The sequence below is a fragment of the Pseudophryne corroboree genome, chromosome 7 (assembly GCF_028390025.1).
Source record: "Pseudophryne corroboree isolate aPseCor3 chromosome 7, aPseCor3.hap2, whole genome shotgun sequence".
Taxonomy (NCBI): Eukaryota; Metazoa; Chordata; class Amphibia; order Anura; family Myobatrachidae; genus Pseudophryne; species Pseudophryne corroboree.
Window position 1 is genome coordinate 366,750,490 of NC_086450.1, and position 21,859 is coordinate 366,772,348.

The 21,859-nt window shown below is 48.2% G+C and overlaps 1 protein-coding gene across 2 annotated transcripts in view; it reads right to left on the reverse strand.

The window, feature by feature from the left end:
• Nucleotides 1-21,859, reverse strand: part of TMEM130 (transmembrane protein 130) — a 130,474-nt gene that overhangs the window by 75,518 nt on the left and 33,097 nt on the right. For both annotated transcript variants that reach the window (XM_063934506.1, XM_063934507.1), the window contains exon 5: nucleotides 16,372-16,456. In XM_063934506.1, the coding sequence (XP_063790576.1) occupies nucleotides 16,372-16,456 (85 nt within the window). The remainder of the gene's footprint in view (nucleotides 1-16,371; nucleotides 16,457-21,859) is intronic.

The following is a 21,859-nucleotide window of genomic DNA, read 5'->3' on the forward strand; positions in this document are numbered from 1 at the left end:
TTTTCCCAGGGAACTTTGCACACTTAATTAATAAATTTATGTCATTTTATCAGATTCCATCCATAGTATTTATTATTGGGGAAACATCCAGCGCCAGTTTTCTACAAGAAATGGGGGAGTGTCTGGGCGAACGCTGGGTGTGTTTGTGACGTCAAACCAGGAACGAAACTGACTGAACTGATCGCAATGGCTGAGTAAGTCTGGAGCTACTCAGAAACTGCTAAGAATTTTCTATTCGCAAATCTGCTAATCTTTCGTTCGCAATTCTGCTATGCTAAGATACACTCCCAGAGGGCGGCGGCCTAGCGTGTGCAATGCTGCTAAAACCAGCTAGGGAGCGAACAACTCGGAATGAGGGCTCCTGTCACATAAAATAATAATTGCTCTTTTATTATAATTAAACATTATCTAATATATTGAGCATTGTTATCTGCTGATAGGTCAAACCGACAGTGGCCCTCATTCCGAGTTGATCGCTAGCTGCTTTCGGTCGCAGCGCGGCGATCAGGCAAAAATACGGCAATTCTGCGCATGCATATGGTGCGCAGTGCTCATGCGCGACGTTCTTTCACACAAAACTATGCAATTTCACATACGGTCGAGTGACGCTTTTCAGTCGCTCTGCTGATCGGTGAGTGATTGACAGGAATGGGGTGTTTCTGGGTGGTAACTGAGCGTTTTCCGTGAGTGTGCCAAAAAACGCAGGCGTGTCAGGTAAAAACGCAGGTGTGCCTGAGGAAACGGGGGATTGGCTGGCAGAACGCAGGGCGTGTTTGTGACTTCAAAGCAGGAACTAAACTGTCTGCAGTGATCGCAAGGTGGGAGTAGGTTTGGAGCTACTCAGAAACGGCATGAAATTTTTTTCGAGCAGTTCTGCTAACCTTTCGTTCGCACTTCTGCTAAGCTAAGATACACTCCCAGAGGGCGGAGGCCTAGCGTGTACACTGCTGCTAAAAGCAGCTAGCGAGCGATCAACTCGGAATGAGGGCCAGTGTTTTTACTGAGGCGTGCAGTGACGTCAGAGAACTTTACGCTGTCTCCCGTCCCCTAGTGGAGCAGTAAATATGCAATTATAACTAGTTTTGTATCCAAGAGAGCGTATAGCGCATTTGCAAATCTGAACAGCAGCATGACATTTACAAAAGAAACTTCGCGCTAGTCATTAAAAAACTAACACTACTGGAATATGTCCACTATACGTTAGACTTTTCAAAGATCAAAAGCATAATTTTATTACAATTTATAATCAGGGTACTCAATTAGCAGTGGCGGCAGCACAGTTTTGGTGTTCTGACCGGCACCTCGGAACAACCACCAATCACAAATTTCTTCTCGCTCCCTGCAGAAGGGCGCAGGAAAATCTGCAGTGTTTCAATATCAGAATTATCTGTGAGGGTGTGATATGCTTTACAGAAACCCTGCGCCAATACACCCCAACCCTTCCTTTCCGCAGCCTAAACCTTACCCACCCTGCATCCTAATCTTAACACTCTCTGGTGGTGCCTAAACCTAACACCCCGCAGCCTAAACCTAACCTCCCTCCCTGCAGCCTAAACGGTTAACCTAACCTCCCTCCCTGCAGCTTAAACCTAACCTCCCTCCCTGCAGCCTAAACCTAACCTCCCTCCGTGCAGCCTAAACCTAACCATCCCTCCCCCGCAGACCTCTCTCCCTGCAGCCTAAACCTAACCCTCCCTCCCCCGCAGTGGCGTAAGTTTGTCCCAGTTGCCCGGAGGCAAGAAAAATATTGGTGCCCCCATATATATATATATATATATATATATAGATAGATATAGATATAGATATATATATATTTGCTCCTGCATAGCAAGCCTGCAGATTCTAACTATATGAAGCTACTACAAAACCATTGCAACTAGGCAGATCTATGTAGGGGTCCAGCCACACACTAGATAGATCTGCTCAGTCACTCACAATGCTGATTATTTATCTGACAATTAATTTGCAAGTGTCATATCCAGGATTAAAACCCACAACCTATTACACTGGAAGCATGCACCTTACTGATGGAGATATCTGCTCTTGCATAGGAAGTATGAGAATTCTAACTACAGTATATGAAGTTACTTATAATTGTCTGATAAATAACTTCATATAGTTAGAATTCTCATGCTTCCTTTATAGGGGCAAATAGCTTCATCAGTAAGGTATCTGCTACCAGTGTATCTATAATAAAGAGGGTGTGAGTTGTAAGGTGTAGTGACTACTGGGGAAGTCGGCTACGGAAGAGATACCGGCTGCTGTCATTTAACTTAATTGATTAATGTCACTGAACACACGGAACAGGAGGAGAGGTGCCCCCCTTCAAAGCAGGAGCCCGGCGGCAGCTGACTACGTTGCCTCCCAGAGTTCTGCCTCTGCTCCCCCGCAGCCTTACCCTAACCCTCCCGGGGGGAAGGGGGGGTTTCTTACATCTAACCCACACTCCCCGCAGCCTAACTATAATTGTCCCCGGGGGTGCCTAAACCTAACAACACCCCCCCCCCCCTCCCCCACGAGCTAACACTAACAAATGTACGACTACTTATGTTTGGAATGCCGGGTGTCAGGATTCTGGCGTCGGCATTTCGACAAATGTCAGAGTTCCAGCGTCTGCCTTTTGGCCATGTGTCGATATTCCGGCTTCAGCAGCCCGACCATCATTACACATCATGATCACATATTGAATATAATCGAATACCCGCCCCCCCTCCACAAATGTTTTTGGAACATTTAGGGTTTCCATCCAGATGACCGATATAACTTTTTCAGAAATGTCTTGCTAGGTGTCTCTAAACAACCCATTCATATGATGCCTACGTATTGCTATGAATATTCTCATGAGTGCACTGTCACATGTCTATGGCCTGATGGATGGCAAAAGGGGAAGGAAGACGGGACAAGGCACAAGTGAAATTACTCTGTCATACTGTACTTCCAGATGTGAATTTCCTGACTCAGGTCTTTTGCCAATTATGCTCTGCAGCTGTTTATAAAATGTGATTTTTATCTATGATCTTTGTTCTTAGTCCACGTGACCCTGCTTTGTGTTGTGTTCCATATAGAAAATAGTTGTTGTTATTATTATTAAGAAGCCAGTGCACAGCTTTCCTTATAACCTACTAGAATACTTCATACTTGCCTACCAGACCCACTCCATGAGGGAGAAAATGCTCTGTTCCTGGACTTTCCTGGTAATGTATGATTGCCATCACCTGTGGTGAGCTAGTTAATTGATAAGAAAGGTGTTTCACCACAGGTGGTGGCAATCATACATTACCAGGAAAGTCCAGGAATAGAGCATTTTCTCCCTCATGGAGAGGGTCAGGTAGGCAAGTATGCTTAACCTGCTTCTTTCTCTCATTTCCCTAGAAGTCTGCTGGTATCAATGAAAGTCTAGAGCACAGGTTCTCAAACTCGGTCCTCGGGGGCCCACACAGTGCATATTTTGCAGGTCTCCTCACAGAATCGCAATTGAAATGAGCTCCACATGTGGACCTTTAAAAATGTGTCAGTGAGTAATTAATACACCTGTGCACCTACTGGGTTACCTGCAAAACATGCACTGCGTGGGGTCCTGAGGACCGAGTTTGAGAACCTCTGGTCTAGAGCATAGGTTCTCAAACTCGGTCCTCAGGACCCCACACAGTGCATGTTTTGCAGGTAACCCAGCAGGTGCACAGGTGAATTAATTACTCACTGACGCACTTTAAAAGGTCCACAGGTGGAACTAATTATTTCACTTGTGATTCTGTGAGGAGACCTGCAAAACATGCACCATGTGGGGTCCTGAGGACCGAGTTTGAGAACCTGTGCTCTAGAGGATACAGAGACAAACAGGAAGGTCCTAATGTTACAGAGATTATAGGATAGTAAAGTTACACAAGTAAGCACATTCATTAATTAAGGGAATACAGAAATAAGATCAGTGTACTGTATATGGAGACTGGCTCCGCTAAAGCAAACACAAACATAGAACTGGCCACATACATTACCACAGAGAGGTTTCCCTGACACCTTGTTGAATCTTCCTACGCTGCAAAGCAGTAAAAAAATAAGAATTTACTCACCGGTAATTCTATTTCTCGTAGTCCGTAGTGGATGCTGGGGACTCCGTAAGGACCATGGGGAATAGCGGCTCCGCAGGAGACTGGGCACAACTAAGAAAGATTTAGGACTACCTGGTGTGCACTGGCTCCTCCCTCTATGCCCCTCCTCCAGACCTCAGTTAGGAAACTGTGCCCGGAAGAGCTGACACAATAAGGAAAGGATTTTGGAATCCCGGGTAAGACTCATACCAGCCACACCAATCACACCGTACAACTCGTGATACTATACCCAGTGAACAGTATGAATAACAACTGAGCCTCTCAAACAGATGACTCCAACAATAACCCTTTAGTTAGGCAATAACTATATACAAGTATTGCAGACAATCCGCACTTGGGATGGGCGCCCAGCATCCACTGCGGACTACGAGAAATAGAATTACCGGTGAGTAAATTCTTATTTTCTCTGACGTCCTAGTGGATGCTGGGGACTCCGTAAGGACCATGGGCATTATACCAAACCTCCCAAACGGGTGGGAGAGTGCGGATGACTCTGCAGCACCGAATGAGCAAACTCAAGGTCCTCCTCAGCCAGGGTATCAAACTTGTAGAATTTAGCAAATGTGTTTGAACCCGACCAAGTAGCAGCTCGGCAAAGTTGTAAAGCCGAGACCCCTCGGGCAGCCACCCAAGAAGAGCCCACTTTCATCGTGGAATGGGCTTTTACAGATTTAGGATGCGGCAGTCCAGCCGCAGAATGTGCAAGTTGAATCGTACTACAGATCCAGCGAGCAATAGACTGCTTTGAAGCAGGAGCACCCAGCTTGTTGGGCGCATACAGGATAAATAGCGAGTCAGTTTTCCTGACTCCAGCCGTCCTGGAAACATAGATTTTCAGGGCCCTGACTACGTCCAGCAACTTGGAATCCTCCAAATCCCTAGTAGCCGCAGGCACCACAATAGGTTGGTTCAAATGAAAAGCTGATACCACCTTAGGAAGAAATTGGGGACGAATCCTCAATTCCGCCCTATCCATATGGAAAATCAGATAAGGGCTTTTACATGACAAAGCCGCCAATTCTGACACACGCCTGGCCGAAGCCAAGGCCAACAGCATGACCACTTTCCACGTGAGATATTTTAGTTCCACGGTTTTAAGTGGCTCAAACCAATGTGACTTAAGGAAATTCAACACCACGTTGAGATCCCAAGGTGCCACTGGAGGCACAAAAGGGGGCTGAATATGCAGCACTCCTTTAACAAACGTCTGAACTTCAGGCAGTGAAGCCAGTTCTTTTTGGAAGAAAATCGACAGAGCCGAAATCTGGACCTTAATGGAACCCAATTTGAGGCCCATAGTCACCCCTGACTGTAGGAAGTGCAGAAATCGACCCAGCTGAAATTCCTCCGTTGGGGCCCTTCTGGCCTCACACCACGCAACATATTTTCGCCATATGCGGTGATAATGGTTTGCGGTCACCTCCTTCCTAGCTTTAATCAGCGTAGGGATGACTTCCTCCGGAATGCCCTTTTCCTTCAGGATCCGGCGTTCAACCGCCATGCCGTCAAACGCAGCCGCGGTAAGTCTTGGAACAGACAGGGTCCCTGCTGCAGCAGGTCCTGTCTGAGCGGCAGAGGCCATAGGTCCTCTGAGATCATTTCTTGAAGTTCTGGGTACCAAGCTCTTTTTGGCCAATCCGGAACCACAAGTATAGTTCTTACTCCTCTCCTTCTTATTATTCTCAGTACCTTGGGTATGAGAGGCAGAGTAGGGAACACATAAACCGACTGGTACACCCACGGTGTCACTAGAGCGTCCACAGCTATCGCCTGAGGGTCCCTTGACCTGGCGCAATATCTTTTTAGCTTTTTGTTGAGGCGGAACGCCATCATGTCCACCTGTGGCCGTTCCCAGCGATTTACAATCAACTTGAAGACTTCTGGATGAAGTCCCCACTCTCCCGGGTGGAGGTCGTGCCTGCTGAGGAAGTCTGCTTCCCAGTTGTCCACTCCCGGAATGAACACTGCTGACAGTGCTATCACGTGATTTTCCGCCCTTCGGAGAATCCTTGTGGCTTCTGCCATCGCCATCCTGCTTCTTGTGCCGCCCTGTCGGTTTACATGGGCGACCGCCGTGATGTTGTCTGACTGGATCAGCACCGGCTGGTGTTGAAGCAGGGGTCTTGCCTGACATAGGGCATTGTAAATGGCCCTTAGTTCCAGAATATTTATGTGTAGGGAAGTCTCCTGACTCGTCCATAGTCCTTGGAAGTTTCTTCCCTGTGTGACTGCCCCCCAACCTCGAAGGCTGGCATCCGTGGTCACCAGGACCCCGTCCTGTATGCCGAATCTGCGGCCCTCTAGAAGATGAGCACTCTGCAGCCACCACAACAGCGACACCCTGGTTCTTGCAGACAGGGTTATCAGCCGATGCATCTGATGATGCGATCCGAACCATTTGTCCAACAGATGCCACTGAAAGATCCTTGCATGGAACCTTCCGAAAGGAATTGCTTCGTAAGAAGCCACCATCTTTCCCAGGACTCGCGTGCAATGGTGCACCGACACCTGTTTTGGTTTTAGGAGGTCTCTGACTAGAGATGACAACTCCTTGGCCTTCTCCTCCGGGAGAAACACTTTTTTCTGTTTCGTATCCAGAACCATCCCCAGGAACAGTAGACGCGTTGTAGGAACCAGCTGCGACTTTGGAAAATTCAGGATCCAGCCGTGCTGTTGTAGCACTTCCCGAGATAGTGCTACTCCGATCAACAACTGTTCCCTGGACCTCGCCTTTATAAGGAGATCGTCCAAGTACGGGATAATTAAAACTCCCTTTTTTCGAAGGAGTATCATCATTTCGGCCATTACCTTGGTAAATACCCTCGGTGCCGTGGACAGACCAAACGGCAACGTCTGGAATTGGTAATGACAGTCCTGTACCACAAATCTGAGGTACTCCTGGTGAGGAGGGTAAATGGGGACATGCAGGTAAGCATCCTTGATGTCCAGTGATACCATGTAATCCCCCTCGTCCAGGCTTGCAATCACCGCCCTGAGTGATTCCATCTTGAACTTGAACCTTCTTATATAAGTGTTCAAGGATTTTAAATTTAAAATGGGTCTCACCGAACCGTCCGGTTTCGGTACCACAAACATTGTGGAATAGTAACCCCGTCCTTGTTGAAGGAGGGGTACCCTGATTATCACCTGCTGAGAAAACAGCTTGTGAATCGCCTCCAGCACTGCCTCCCTGTCCGGGGGAGCTGTCGGCAAGGCAGATTTGAGGAAACGGCGAGGGGGAGACGTCTCGAATTCCAGCTTGTTCCCCTGAGATACTACTTGTAGAATCCAGGGATCCACCCGTGAGCGAGCCCACTGGTCTCTGAAGTTCTTGAGACGGGCCCCCACCGTACCTGGCTCCGCCTGTGGAGCCCCAGCGTCATGCGGTGGACTTAGAGGAAGCGGGGGAGGACTTTTGTTCCTGGGAACTGGCTGTATGTTACAGCTTTTTCCCTCTACCTCTGCCTCTGGGCAGAAAGGACGCGCCTCTAACCCGCTTGCCTTTCTGGGGTCGAAAGGACTGTACCTGATAATACGGTGCTTTCTTTGGCTGTGAGGGAACATGGGGTAAAAATGCTGACTTCCCAGCTGTCGCTGTGGAAACGATGTCCGAGAGACCATCCCCAAACAACTCCTCACCCTTGTAAGGCAAAACTTCCATGTGCCTTTTAGAATCTGCATCTCCTGTCCACTGCCGAGTCCACAATCCTCTCCTGGCAGAAATGGACATTGCGTTTATTTTAGATGCCAGCCGACAAATATCCCTCTGTGCATCTCTCATGTAGAAGACAGCGTCCTTAATATGCTCTACGGTTAGCAATATAGTGTCCCTATCTAGGGTATCAATGTTTTCCGACAGGGAATCTGACCACGCAGCTGCAGCACTGCACATCCATGCTGAAGCAATAGCCGGTCTCAGTATAATTCTTGAGTGTGTATATACAGACTTCAGGATAGCCTCCTGCTTTCTATCCGCAGGTTCCTTTAGGGTGGCCGTGTCCGGAGACGGTAGTGCCACCTTTTTTGACAGACGTGTGAGCGCTTTATCCACCCTAGGGGATGTCTCCCATGTCCTCTGGCGGGAAAGGGTACGCCATTAGTAACTTTTTTGAAATTACCAGTTTCTTATCGGGGGAAGCCCACGCTTCTACACACACTTCATTTAATTCATCAGATGGGGGAAACACCACTGGTAGCTTTTTCTCCCCAAACATAATACCCTTTTTTGTGGTACCTGGGGTAATATCAGAAATGTGCAACACATTTTTCATTGCCGTAATCATATAACGAATGGCTCTGTTGGAATGTACACTAGTCTCATCGTCGTCGACACTGGAGTCAGTATCCGTGTCGACATCTGTGTCTACCATCTGAGGTAGTGGGCGTTTTAGAGCCCCTGATGGCTTTTGAGACGCCTGGGCAGGCACAGGCTGAGCAGCCGGCTGTCCCACATCTGCTATGTCGTCAAACCTTTTATGTAAGGAGTTGACACTGTCGCGTAATTCCTTCCACATGTCCATCCATTCAGGTGTCGACCCCGCAGGGGGTGACATCACATTTATCGGCACCTGCTCCGCCTCCACATAAGCCTCCTCATCAAACATGTCGACACAGCCGTACCGACACAACGCACACACACAGGGAATGCTCTGACTGAGGACAGGACCCCACAGAGAGAGAGAGAGTATGCCAGCACACACCAGAGCGCTATATAATACAGGGATACACACTACACACAGTGATTTTTCCCCTATAGCTGCTATAATACACAATTTTGCGCCTAAATTTAGTGCCCCCCCTCTCTTTTTTACCCTATTGAGCCTGGAAACTGCAGGGGAGAGCCTGGGGAGCGTCCTTCCAGCGGAGCTGTGAGAGGAAATGGCGCCAGTGTGCTGAGGGAGATAGCCCCGCCCCCTTCACGGCGGACTTCTCCCGCTTTTTTCAGGATATTTTTGGCAGGGGATTTTACACACATATATAGTCTTACTGACTATATTATGTGTTTTTTTGCCAAGCTAAGGTATTTATATTGCAGCCCAGGGCGCCCCCCCCCCCAAGCGCCCTGCACCCATCAGTGACCGGAGTGTGAGGTGTGCATGGGGAGCAATGGCGCACAGCTGCAGTGCTGTGCGCTACCTTAATGAAGACCGGAGTCTTCAGCCGCCGATTTTCTAGACGTTCTTCTTGCTTCTGGCTCTGCAAGGGGGACGGTGGCGCGGCTCCGGGACCGGACGACCGAGGCTGGGCCTGTGTTCGATCCCTCTGGAGCTAATGGTGTCCAGTAGCCTAAGAAGCCCAAGCTAGCTGCAAGCAGGTAGGTTCACTTCTTCTCCCCTCAGTCCCTCGAAGCAGTGAGTCTGTTGCCAGCAGATCTCACTGAAAATAAAAAACCTAAATATACTTTCTTTTCTAAGAGCTCAGGAGAGCCCCTAGTGTGCAACCAGCTCGGCCGGGCACAAAATTCTAACTGAGGTCTGGAGGAGGGGCATAGAGGGAGGAGCCAGTGCACATCAGGTAGTCCTAAATCTTTCTTAGTTGTGCCCAGTCTCCTGCGGAGCCGCTATTCCCCATGGTCATTACGGAGTCCCCAGCATCCACTAGGACGTCAGAGAAAAGTAGCTGTATTGTACTCTAAAAAGTGTAAAGAATACTATATGCAGATCCTCATACAGCATCATAATAGGGGGCAGAAATGAGAACCGCCCTGATGGAGTCTTCACATGTCTCCAGCCATTAGGTGTCCGCAGACAAGAGGAGGGCGAATGACAGAAGAGGGGCCATAATCCATCCATAGGAGGAGTACAAAAGGGATGGTATTACTACACAGCTATATACTGTATATAGGGGGTCATTCCGAGTTGTTCGCTCGCAAGCTGCTTTTAGCAGCTTTGCACACGCTAAGCCGCCGCCTACTGGGAGTGAATCTTAGCTTATCAAAATTGCGATCGAAAGATTAGCAAAATTGCGAATACACACTTCTTAGCAGTTTCTGAGTAGCTCCACACTTACTCGGCATCTGCGATCAGTTCAGTGCTTGTCGTTCCTGGTTTGACGTCACAAACACACCCAGCGTTCGGCCAGACACTCCTCCGTTTCTCCAGCCACTCCCGCGTTTTTCCCAGAAACTGTAGCGTTTTTTCGCACACCCCCATAAAACGGCCTGTTTCCGCCCAGAAACACCCACTTCCTGTCAATCACATTACGATCACCAGAACGAAGAAAAAACCTCGTAAAGCCATGAGTAAAATACCTAACTGCATAGCAAATTTACTTGGCGCAGTCGCACTGCGGACATTGCGCATGCGCATTAGCGACTAATCGCTCCGTTGCGAGAAAAAAATAACGAGCGAACAACTCGGAATGACCCCTATAGGGCCTAATTCAGACCTGATCACAGCGGCAAATTTTTTCGCTAATGGGCAAAACCATGTGAAGTGCAGGTGGGGCAGATGTAACAGGTGCAGAGAGAGTTAGATTTGGGTTGGGTGTGTTTAAACTGAAATCTAAATTGCAGTGTAAAAATAAAGCAGCCAGTATTTACCCTGCACAGAAACAAAATAACCCACCCAAATCTAACTCTCTCTGCAAATGTTATATCTGCCCCACTTGCAGTGCACATGGGTGGTCATTCCGAGTTGATCGCAGCCAGCAACTTTTTGCTGCTGGTGCGATCAACTAATCCGCGCCTATGGGGGAGTGTATTTTAGCTTAGCAGGGCTGCGATCGCTTGTGCAGCCCTGCTAAGCTAAAAAAGTTGTGTGTAGTGGAAGAGTAAGGCTGGATCTACTTACCCTGTGCGACGGATCCAGCGACGTTCCTCCCGGCTTTGAAGTCAGACATCCGCCCTCCGTTTGCCTGGACACGCCTGCGTTCGGACGACCACTCCTCAAACTGCATGCAACGGTGAGTATCCGCCCTGAAACGCCTCTCCGCTGTCAATCTGCTTGCGATCGGCGCTGCGTCTTCTTTTTTTGCTGTGCACACCGTTGCCCGGCGAGCAACAACGTGCGCGTGCAATGCGCACACCGCGCATGCGCAGTTCCAACCCGTTCGCACCGCAGTGAAGAACCGCTGCGTGCGAGCGGGTCGGAATGACCCCCATGGTTTTGCCCATTAAAGAAAGATTTTGCTGTTACGATCAGGTCTGAATTAGGCCCATAGATCGGTCAGGGGCAAGAGCACAATAAAAGGAACAAAACTCCCAATATCAAATAATAAAGATAAATATAAGTATTATACATATTTGGAAACTGAATTTCTTAAAATGAATTTCTTAAAATTAGTGCTTTCCTTCCCTATCTGGTAAATGTAAAATTACATCTAGTTTAGTTTTCTCCTGATTTTGAACTGTGAAATGTGGCATAACACATCTTATATCTAATTAGCTGCAACTGACTGGCCACACTGCCAATATTTACAATGTTGAGCAATTGTAAGCAGACTGTGCATTCGTCACGGTCACACTGCGCACGCACCTAGGTACCTCTGCAATGCCGCGCGCAGTGAGCATTTATTCATAACGTGATTAACAGTCAGGGAATAACTGGGAGTGATGGCAAAAACGCAGCATGTCGCCACCGTTTCTGGGGTGAGTCTCAGCCAACAACTGTGATCCCATACACAGAAAACATGGTGTTACTGTCTCAGATCCCGCAGCCAGTCTGCGCGACCTTAGGGTTACTGCTGGGTGTTTGTACACAGTTGCTTGGATCTGCAAAGCCACTGGTGGGCGTCTCAATACATTTTGAGGCGGCTACAGCAGTAGCATATTGTCACACAATGGCCCTCATTCCGAGTTGATCGCTAGCTGCTTTCATTCGCAGCGCAGCGATTAGGTAAAAAAACGGCACTTCTGCGCATGCGTATGGGGCACAGTGCGCACGCGCAACGTACTTTCACAAAAGACTATGCCGTTTCACACATGGTCGAGCGACGCTTTTCAGTCGCACTGCTGGCCGCAGAGTGATTGACAGGAAGTGGGTGTTTCTGGGAGGTAATTGACCGTTTTCAGGGAGTGTGTGTAAAAACGCAGGCGTGTCGGATAAAAACGCAGGCGTGTCAGGTAAAAATGCAGGCGTGGCTGGGGAAACGTAGGCGTGGCTGGCCGAACGCAGGGCGTGTTTGTGACATCAAAACAGGAACTAAACAGTCTGAAGTGATCGCTATCTAGGAGTAGGTCTCGAGCTACTCAGAAACTACACAATTTTTTTTGTAGCCGCGCTGCAATCCTTTCGGTCGCACTTCTGCTAAGCTAAGATACACTCCCAGAGGGCGGCGGCTTAGCGTTTGCACTGCTGCTAAAAGCAGCTAGCGAGCGAACACCTCGGAATGAGGGCCATTATCTTTGTAAGGGATTGCAGCTGTGAATATATTAGCCCACATCTCTGAATTAGGCCCTGTATTCCACAAATACATGGCATTTATTATGTTGCACCTTGTTAACCAAGTGAATTAATATATTTTTAATTATTTTCGTTTTATAACACTGAAAACAAGGTTGAAGAAAAAAACTGGCAACTTAAAACTGATTTCCTATAATGTTATTCCGTGACTATTCCCATGTTAGTCCAATTGCCTCCTGAAAGGTACCACAACTATTTCAACAGAAACATGTTTTGTATCATTTTGCACTTCATGGGGGGGCTACCGTTTCCGGAAAGAACGCAGGAGTGGCTGGAGAAACGGGGGAGTGTCTGGGCGAACGCTGGGTGTGTTTGTGACGTCAAACCAGGAACGACAAGCAGTGAAATGATCGCAGATGCCGAGTAAGTCTGAAGCTACTCAGAAACTGCTACGAGGTGTGTAATCGCAATATTGCGAATACATCGTTCGCAATTTTAAGATGCTAAGATTCACTCCCAGTAGGCGGCGGCTTAGCATGAGCAAATCTGCTAAAATCCGCTTGCGAGCGAACAACTCGGAATGACCCCCTATATCACTGTCTAATACGTTAGTCCAGGGGTTCTCAAACTGTGTGCCGTGGCACCCTGGGGTGCCTCGGGGTACTTGCAGGGGGGAGGGGTTATCTGGTCTCTAAGTCGACCACACTTAGGTCGACAGTCATCAGGTCGACCACTATCTGTCGACATGTATTATGTCGACATGGTTTCTATGTCGACATGGTCACTAGGTCGACATGACAAAAGGTCAACATGAGTTTTTCACAATCTTTTTTCATTTTTTTTAACATTTTCATACTTTATGATCCACATGGCCTACGATTGGGAACGGCAACCTCTGCCGAGCGCAGCGGTAGCAGAGCGAGGCACCTTGCCCGACTGCGAGGGGACATGGTACACTAATTGGGGTTCCCGGTCACTCTACGAAGAAAATAACACCAAATAAAAAATAAAAAAAATGTCAACCTTTTGTCTTGTCGACCTTGCTCATGTCGACCTAATGCTTGTGTAGACTTAGTCACTGTCGACCAATAGTGGTCGGCCTAGATACTGTCGACCTACTGTAAGTGTGGTGGACCCTATGAACCACACCCTGCAGGGGTGCCCTGGGTTGGTGGTCCAGGACCACTTCATATTATTTACAGTCAATGTAATAGACAAAACCAGTGCTTGTGGCTTCTCATCATAAAATATATGGACAAACAGAAGTGAATCCTGTCCCTCACCACATAAGTGACCCTTCATTTAATATTTTTTTCTGAATTTCTCAAGAAACTTTTGGCCCAGGGGTGCCGTGAAAGAAATTCTGATACCCTAGGGCGCTGTGATTCAAAAAAGTTTGGGAACCACTGCGTTAGTCCATGACCACAAAACAAACATTTTAAACAAGTCACTATTAAAACAAATAGAACTTATAGGGCCTAATTCAGATCTGATTGTAGATGTGCTAAATTTAGCACATCTACGATCAGGGACACAGACATGCGGGGGGACGCCCAGCACAGGGCTAGTCCGCCCCGCATGTCAGGCCCTTCCCCCGCACAGGTACAAAAGCATTGCATGGCGGCAATGCTCGCCATGCAATGCTTTTGTACCTGATGAGTAACTCCCTGCCAGTGCAGCTCCTGCGTGCTGGCAGGCCGCTACTCACCGCGTCCCGGGTCGCAGAGGCTGCATGTGATGTCATGCAGCCACTGCAGCTCTCCCCCAACGGTCCGTACATGCCTCTGTTGTCTAGACCACGCCTCGCCAACGGCGTTCTAACGCCGTTGGCAGGGCCGGTTCCGGGGCTTCTTGCGCCCCGGGTGGCATTAGGGGGCGTGGCTTCATACAGGGGGTGTGGTCAGTCACGCCCCCCTGTACTGTAGTAGGATGTGCGGTGCGCGATGACGTCATCGCGCACCGCACAGCAAAGGTCCTCTCCACGGAGGAAAACTAGACGCTAAGCGTCTAGTTCCCTTCGTGGAGAGGACCTTTGCTGTGCGGTGCGCAATGACGTCAACGCGCACCGCACATCATTACAGTTAAGGTCCTCTCCAGGAAGGGAAACTAGACGCATAGCGTCTAGTTTCCCTTCACAGCGGGCAGCCCACGCGTCTAGTTTCCCTTCACAGGACAGCGGGCAGCGGGGGGCACCACAGCAGCAGCTGATCTTGCCATGGTGCGGCGCCCTCCGGATGGCGGCGCCCCGGGCAAAAGTCCTGCTTGCTCGTGGCAAGATCCGCTACTGGCCGTTGGTACGCCCCCTCCCACCCTGCAACCGCCTCTGCCTGTCAATCAGGCAGAGGCGATCGCAGCCCTGAGATGCTGATAGCATCTCACTAGGCTCCCAGGGTGCGCACGCACAGTGCTGCCGCTGCGTGTGCGCACTCCACAAACTAATTCAAACTGCAATCGCTGCCGCTGCAGCGATGCTGTCTGAATTACCCCCATAGTGAATCTTGATGTGACACCTTGGTTTATGGTATCTCTTTAAAAAAAAAATAATCTAAATTTACTGAAAAGGATACCCAGTACTGTGGAATTACAGATAGATAGATAGATAGACAGAGTAAGTTATCATTGTTTAATGAATCAGTGAGCTGTGACTCTGTGGGGTCTATGTACTAAGACTTGGAGACAGATAAAGTGGAGAGAGATAAACTACCAACCAATCAGCTGTAGGCTGACAGTTAGGAGCTGATTGGCTGTCACTTTATCTTTCTCCACTTTATCTCTCTTGAAGGCTTAGTACATAGACCCGTGTATCTATTAACCTCCGAGAAGGTTATATTAAATCAGTTTTATTACGTATCAATCTCAGAGTAAACTATTATTCTGCACTGCACGGATAACCTTTACCTCGCCTTCCAGTCCGGTGAAGTTCATGGTCATCACCTCATTCATTTAAAGCATTTACCGGTAACAAAACCCATTGTATCCCTGTTAAATACAATGACAGGCCACAAAAATCTGTTTTGCTTATGCTCCCCTGCTACCTAATTCAATCCACCGGGTAAGTAACATAATCATAAAGCTTAATTATTATCTATGCAAAGAATGTAATATTGAAATTTGCTTTAGAAAATAAATTCGTCAAATGACAATCTACAATACATGTGAATCTATGTCAAGCCAATAAATGTCCTGAATACAGTTATATTGTTGGGAGCATCTGACAGTACGGTCATTCTTCAAAACTGGGCCCCCTCAGACAAGTAGGAGATGAAGACGGTAACTAAACATCATAAACAGCACAGAATAGTGAGGTGAGGCTCCTGTCACCCTGGTGCAGGAAGGCCGTGGTGTGCCGCTATGACACTTCCTGCTTAGCATCATTTCCGAGAAGAAGCAGGAAGGGACATCGACAAGCTGTATGAACATCTTGTCTGCCGAAGCTCTCCCCCCTCCAGCAATGTCCCCCTGAGCTCACAGCGCATCAGATCAGAGCTGAAGTGCTGTGTCTCCTTCCCAGCCGGCTCCTCTGCGCATGCGCGGGATCTTCCCCTACTCAAGCGAGATCCCCAACCCAGTCCGGAGCCGGCACCCGCCACAGGCTGGGACAGCTCTGTCCCTGCTCCCTGCTGTGTGTATGAGCATCGCCACCTGCAGCTGTTGAAATTAATAGTTGCAGGTGTCGAAACGGTGAGCGATGCTGACTGTTCATACACTGGTCGGGCATATCGGCAGATAGCAGCGCTGATATGGACAGGGGCGCACAGCTACCCTGTCACCGTGCTTTCACCGCAGCCATCACACATGGGGGACAAGCGGTATCAGCGCACGTTATGGTGGGCTGATACCGCTTCTCCCCTATATCACCCCTTCATGCATTTACCCTTACATCTATATGTACAATCTGTATTGTTGTAAGTAATACTCACCTGCCAAAGACACGCAAAGACAAACTGAGATTCTGCATGATGGTGGTCTCTGTAGGGCCAGTAATTGTGATATTGCTTATAACATCTGAAAAACAGAAGACATTTTGCAATTGGATACCAGCAAGTACCAGAGGATTGATGACATTTTCTTTATATACATAATAGGCTTCTTCTGTACAAGATCACTGCAGGGAGTACAAATACATAATTGAAAGGACAGCTCCACCTACTCGGCATGTTTGAATCAGTTAGGGCAGGTAAATAAGTCCCTACAGTAGTTTGGTTGAATACTGTAGCAAGTTTAGGGGTGCTGGATATCTACAAAGGCTTCTCCTGTGCTAATGCGGACAGTAACCGCTGCCGGCAAAGGGATTCCCAAGCTTTCAACAGCGAAAGATTCCACATGCAAAGCAAAGGGTAGAAAACTTAGAGGGTGATTCAGATCTGATTGCTGGGCTGCTAATTTTGTTTTCCTGCGTTCAGATAGTTGCCGCCCAAGGGCAGTGTATATTCGCTGTGCAAGTGTGTGTTCGCATGTGTACGCCATGCTACAAATATTACCCTCAGTCAGCAGATAGCTGCAAATCTGTTCGCACCTCACACACCAAGGAATGTTTTTTACTCGTGTGTGCAGTCTGTGCGCAGCCCAGGACTTATTCCTACAGTGCGATCAGAATGTGCTGATCGGTTCCGGAGCTGACGTCACACACCCTCCCAGAAAACAATTGGGAACGCCTGTGTTTTTCCGGACACTCCCAGTAAATGGTCAGTTACCACCCACAAACGGCCTCTCCCTGTCAATCAGTATGCGAATGGCTGTATGATTGTAATTTTTCGCACCAGCCTGTCGCTGTTCGGCGATGCCTGTTGTTGTTTGGTGACGCACGTGCACATTGCGGTGCATATGCATGCGCAGTCTATCAATAATCACCCGCTGTGCGAAAAAGCACAGCAGCGATCAGGTCTGATTCGGGCCCTTAGACAAGATGTCGATAGCTGAACATATTAAAAGTAAAAATGCTTTGCAAGCTAGTATTTCAAATCAGAATGTTATGAGAATATATACAGGTTGAGTATCCCATATCCAACATGCTTGGGACCAGAAGTATTTTGGATATCGTATTTTTCAGTATTTTGGAATAATTGCATACCATAATGAGATATCATGGCGATGGGACCTAAGTCTAAGCACAGAATGCATTTATGTTTCATATACACCTAATACACACAGCCTGAAGGTCATTTAATATAATATTTTTAATAACTTTGTGTATTAAACAAAGTTTGTGTACATTGAGCCATCAGATAACAAAGGTTTCACTATCTTAGTCCCACTTAAAAAATTCTGTATTTCGGAATTTTCCGTATTTCGGAATATTTGGATATGGGATACTCAACTTGTATATATTTTCCATTGGAACTGAATGGCAAAGTTGTGTCATCTAGCTCCATCACCCATGTGTGATATCAAACCGCCCCATGGCCATCTAGTATCACCATACAGTTGGTATCCTTCAGCTGTTCTGACAATAATGTAATAATACATTCCATTGGTCACTGATTTTTTTACACTGCAATTTAGAGTTCAGCCAGGATATGTCCCTCTTAACCAGTGCCGGCTCTACCATTAGGCAGCTTTAGGCGGCTGCCTAGGGGCGCCGGCCACTGGAGGGCACCACTGAATTCATTCATCTAGCAAAAAGTGAAGGATGTCTCAGTATGCGGGTTGGTCCTGAACGTACAGATGGGGGAATGAAGCACATAAGGAGCATACAGTATAAATATATGTCTGTGCGTATATATGTATGTATACACCAGTGACGTGTGGTGGGGTGAGGCAGAGCCTTTTCTGTTATGCTAACATTTGTGCCAGAGTTTTTACTGTATAAAGTATAGAAAGAATTCAAAGAATTTCTTTGCATTATTCTAATCATTTTTATAGCCAAAACTCTGGAGTAAAGCGTCTATGGCAGGGGAGACAGTGCCTTACCTGCTTATCTTTTCCGCACATTTTTAATCAAAATTCACCAAATTTCCAGGAGTTTATACTGCTGCACCTGTGTATAATGCCCAGATGCACCATTTAACTCATATATTGCATGTAATTCTGGCTCTGGTGCCGGCCAGTGCCTCCTCAGCCATTTACCTCACCACACGTCTCTGTTATACACTTACAATTAAAGGGATGTAGATGGCATCCCAGTGGATGGGATGTTGGGGTTCAGAATACTGGCGCCGGAAACCCGACAGCCGGCATCCTGAATGTTAGTATGCCATGGAGGGTATGGGTTAGGCAGGGACGTGCAGTCAGGGAAGTCAGTGGAGGCAGTGCCTCCCCTGTCATTAATGAGTAAAATAATACAAAAAAATACTTATGACACATATTCTGTGTCATAAGTACCTCCTTTATTATTTTAATCATCATTATGAGGTGTAAAGTGGGGTTGGGAGGCACCAATTGTGGTGCCTCCCGTTGTGAATGGGGAAAGGTATGGGAGCGGGAGGTGGGGCCTAGCAATGGGCAGGAAAAGCCCATTGAAATTACATGGGAAAGCGGCACCATTAGAGGTGCCGCTTTTATACAGGGACGTGCTTTCAACCTATGAAAGCACGCCCCTGTGAGTGAGACCACAGTGATTGGCCAGCGGATCCGTCACTGGATCCGCTATCAATCACTGTGTGGGCGTCGGCGGAGGTGCGGGATGCGACAGGCCGGGCGGCAGAGGTGCGGGCAGCGGGATGCGGCAGAGATGCGTGCGGCGGTGGCGGCGGCGGGAATCGGCAGTCAGGGACATTCTGCAGAGTTTGGGAGCGGAGCGGTACCCATTTCAAAAATGGCACCTCAGCGTCATTTTTGAAATTGAAGATGGCCACCGCGAGCCAATCACGGCTCGACGCGTCATCGCCCCGCCCCCTCCCGCTGACTTATATGAGGCAGCGGCTGTCAGTCCGACAGCGGAGGAGGAGCAGAGAAGAGCTCCTGAAGAGAGAAGACGCCGTGGAAGTCCTGGATGGGCGGCGGCTATACAAAAGAGCTTAAAGGCCGCCGCCTCCAAGGTGAAGACGCCAGAAGCCCTGGGGAGGTGGCGCCGCCCCAGGTGAAGACGCCGGAAGCCCTGGGTAGGCGGCGGCCACACAAAAGAGCTTAGAGGCCGCCGCCCCCAGGTGAAGACCCTGTGTAATAAAAATAGGATTTTAATACCTACCGGTAAATCCTTTTCTCTTAGTCCGTAGAGGATGCTGGGGACTCCAAAAGGACCATGGGGTATAGACGGATCCACAGGAGCCTGGGCACACTATAAAGACTTAAACTGGGTGTGAACTGGCTTCTCCCTCTATGCCCCTCCTCCAGACCTCAGTTAGAAAACTGTGCCCAGGAGAGATGGACATTTCGAGGAAAGAATTTATAATTTAAACACAGTGAGTGTTATACCAGCTCACACCACAAACATACCGCAAGACATGGCCTTCAACAGAATACCAGCCCTCGGTATGAAATACATACAGCCATATGCTGAGCGAATATGTAACACAACCTGTGTTTCAACACAACCAATAATAAGACACCGCATGTCATGTCATGAACAACGTCAGCAACCGCCTGACAGAGAAGAAACGCCACCAGATTGTAACCAAAACCAGTAACTGCAGACACAGTGCGCACTGGGACGGGAGCCCAGCATCCTCTACGGACTAAGAGAAAAGGATTTACAGGTAGGTATTAAAATCCTATTTTCTCATACGTCCTAGAGGATGCTGGGGACTCCAAAAGGACCATGGGGTCTATACCAAAGCTCCAGAACGGGCAGGAGAGGGAGGACGACTCTGCAGCACTGATTGAGCAAACATGAGGTCCCCCTCAGCCAGGGTATCAAACTTGTAGAGCAAAGCAAAAATGTTTGAACCCGACTAAGTATCCGCTCGGCAAAGTTGAACCGCCGAGACACCTCGGGTATCCGCCCAAGAAGAGCCCATCTTCCTATTAGAATGGGCCTCTACCTACTTCGGTAATGGCAATCCAGCCGTAGAACGAACATTCCAAATCGCATCACAGATCCAGCGGGTAACAGACTGCATAACGCAGTCACCCCAATCACGCTGGGAGCATCCCGGACAAACAGAGCCTCTGTTTCTCCAACTGAGCCAAATTGGTGACCTAAATATTGAAATCCCCAGCAACATCGAGAGACTTTGAATCAGCTAATGCCTAAGTAACCACCGGCATCAAAATAGGGCGATTTCTGTGAAACCCAGAAACCACTCTTGGCAGAACTACTATCCGAGTTCTCAATTCCTCTCTATCCACATGGAAGAGCAAATAAGGCTTCTTGTGAGATAAAAAACACCACTTCCGACACCCGTCTTGCGGACGCCAAAGCCAATAGCATGACCACTTTCCAAGAGAGAAATTTTTGTTAAAGAAAATTATAAGGCCATACTGCACTGAAATGGAGCCCACCTTTAGGCCTGCATCCACACCGGCTTGTAAAGTATGGATAAGAACGACCTAGCTGAAAGTCTTCCGTAGGAACCTTCCTGGATTCACACCAAGACACATAGTTACGCCAACTACGGTGATAAGGCTTTGCCGTTACTTCTTTCCAAGCCTGAAGAATTGAGTAAATGACTTCACTGGGAACCTCCTTTCGGCTTAGGATATGGCATTCAACCGCCACGCCGTCAGACGCAGTCGCGGTAAGTCTTGATACACGCCCTGATCTTGTTGTAACAGTTCCTCACGTAGAGGATGAGGGCAGGAATCTTCTATGAGTAAATCATGAAAAACGGGATAGCAAACCCTCCTCGGCTAGCCCGGATCCGAGAGGATCGCCTAAACCTTTGTTCTTCTTACGTTTATCACCGTCAGAAAAAATGAAAGCGGAGAGGCCACATAGACCGACTAAAAACACCCACGGTGTCACGAGGGTGTCCGCTGCTATAGCTTGAGTGTTCCTTGACCTGAAACAAGGCCTCTCGTTGAAGCGAGGCGTCAACAGGACCAATTGCGACACTCCCCAAAGACTTGTCACGTCTGTGAAAACTTCTCGATGATGACTGAATTTCTCCCGGATGGAGATCGCGTCAGCAGAGGAAATCTATTTCTCCGTCGTTTACCTCCGGAACTAAGACTGCTAATATAGCGTTTACCAGACTTTCCACCCCACGGCAAAACTGTGCATCTTCTGCCATCGCCGCTTTGCTCCTTGTTCCGCCATAGCGGCTTACTTACGCCACTGCTGACAAGTGGTCTGGCAGAACTAACATGGGCAGAACACGAAGAATATGTTCATTGAAAATAGCTCTTAAAGCAAGAAAGCTTATTGCAGACAAGCTTTCCAACTTGACCTTATCCTCTGGAAATACGTCCCTTGCAAGGACTGTTCCCCAGCCTCGGAGATCCGTATGCACGGACACCAGGATCTAAACCTGGATCCCGAACCTTCATTTCTCTAGAAGGAGAGAACCGAGTAGACACCACAGGAGTTAT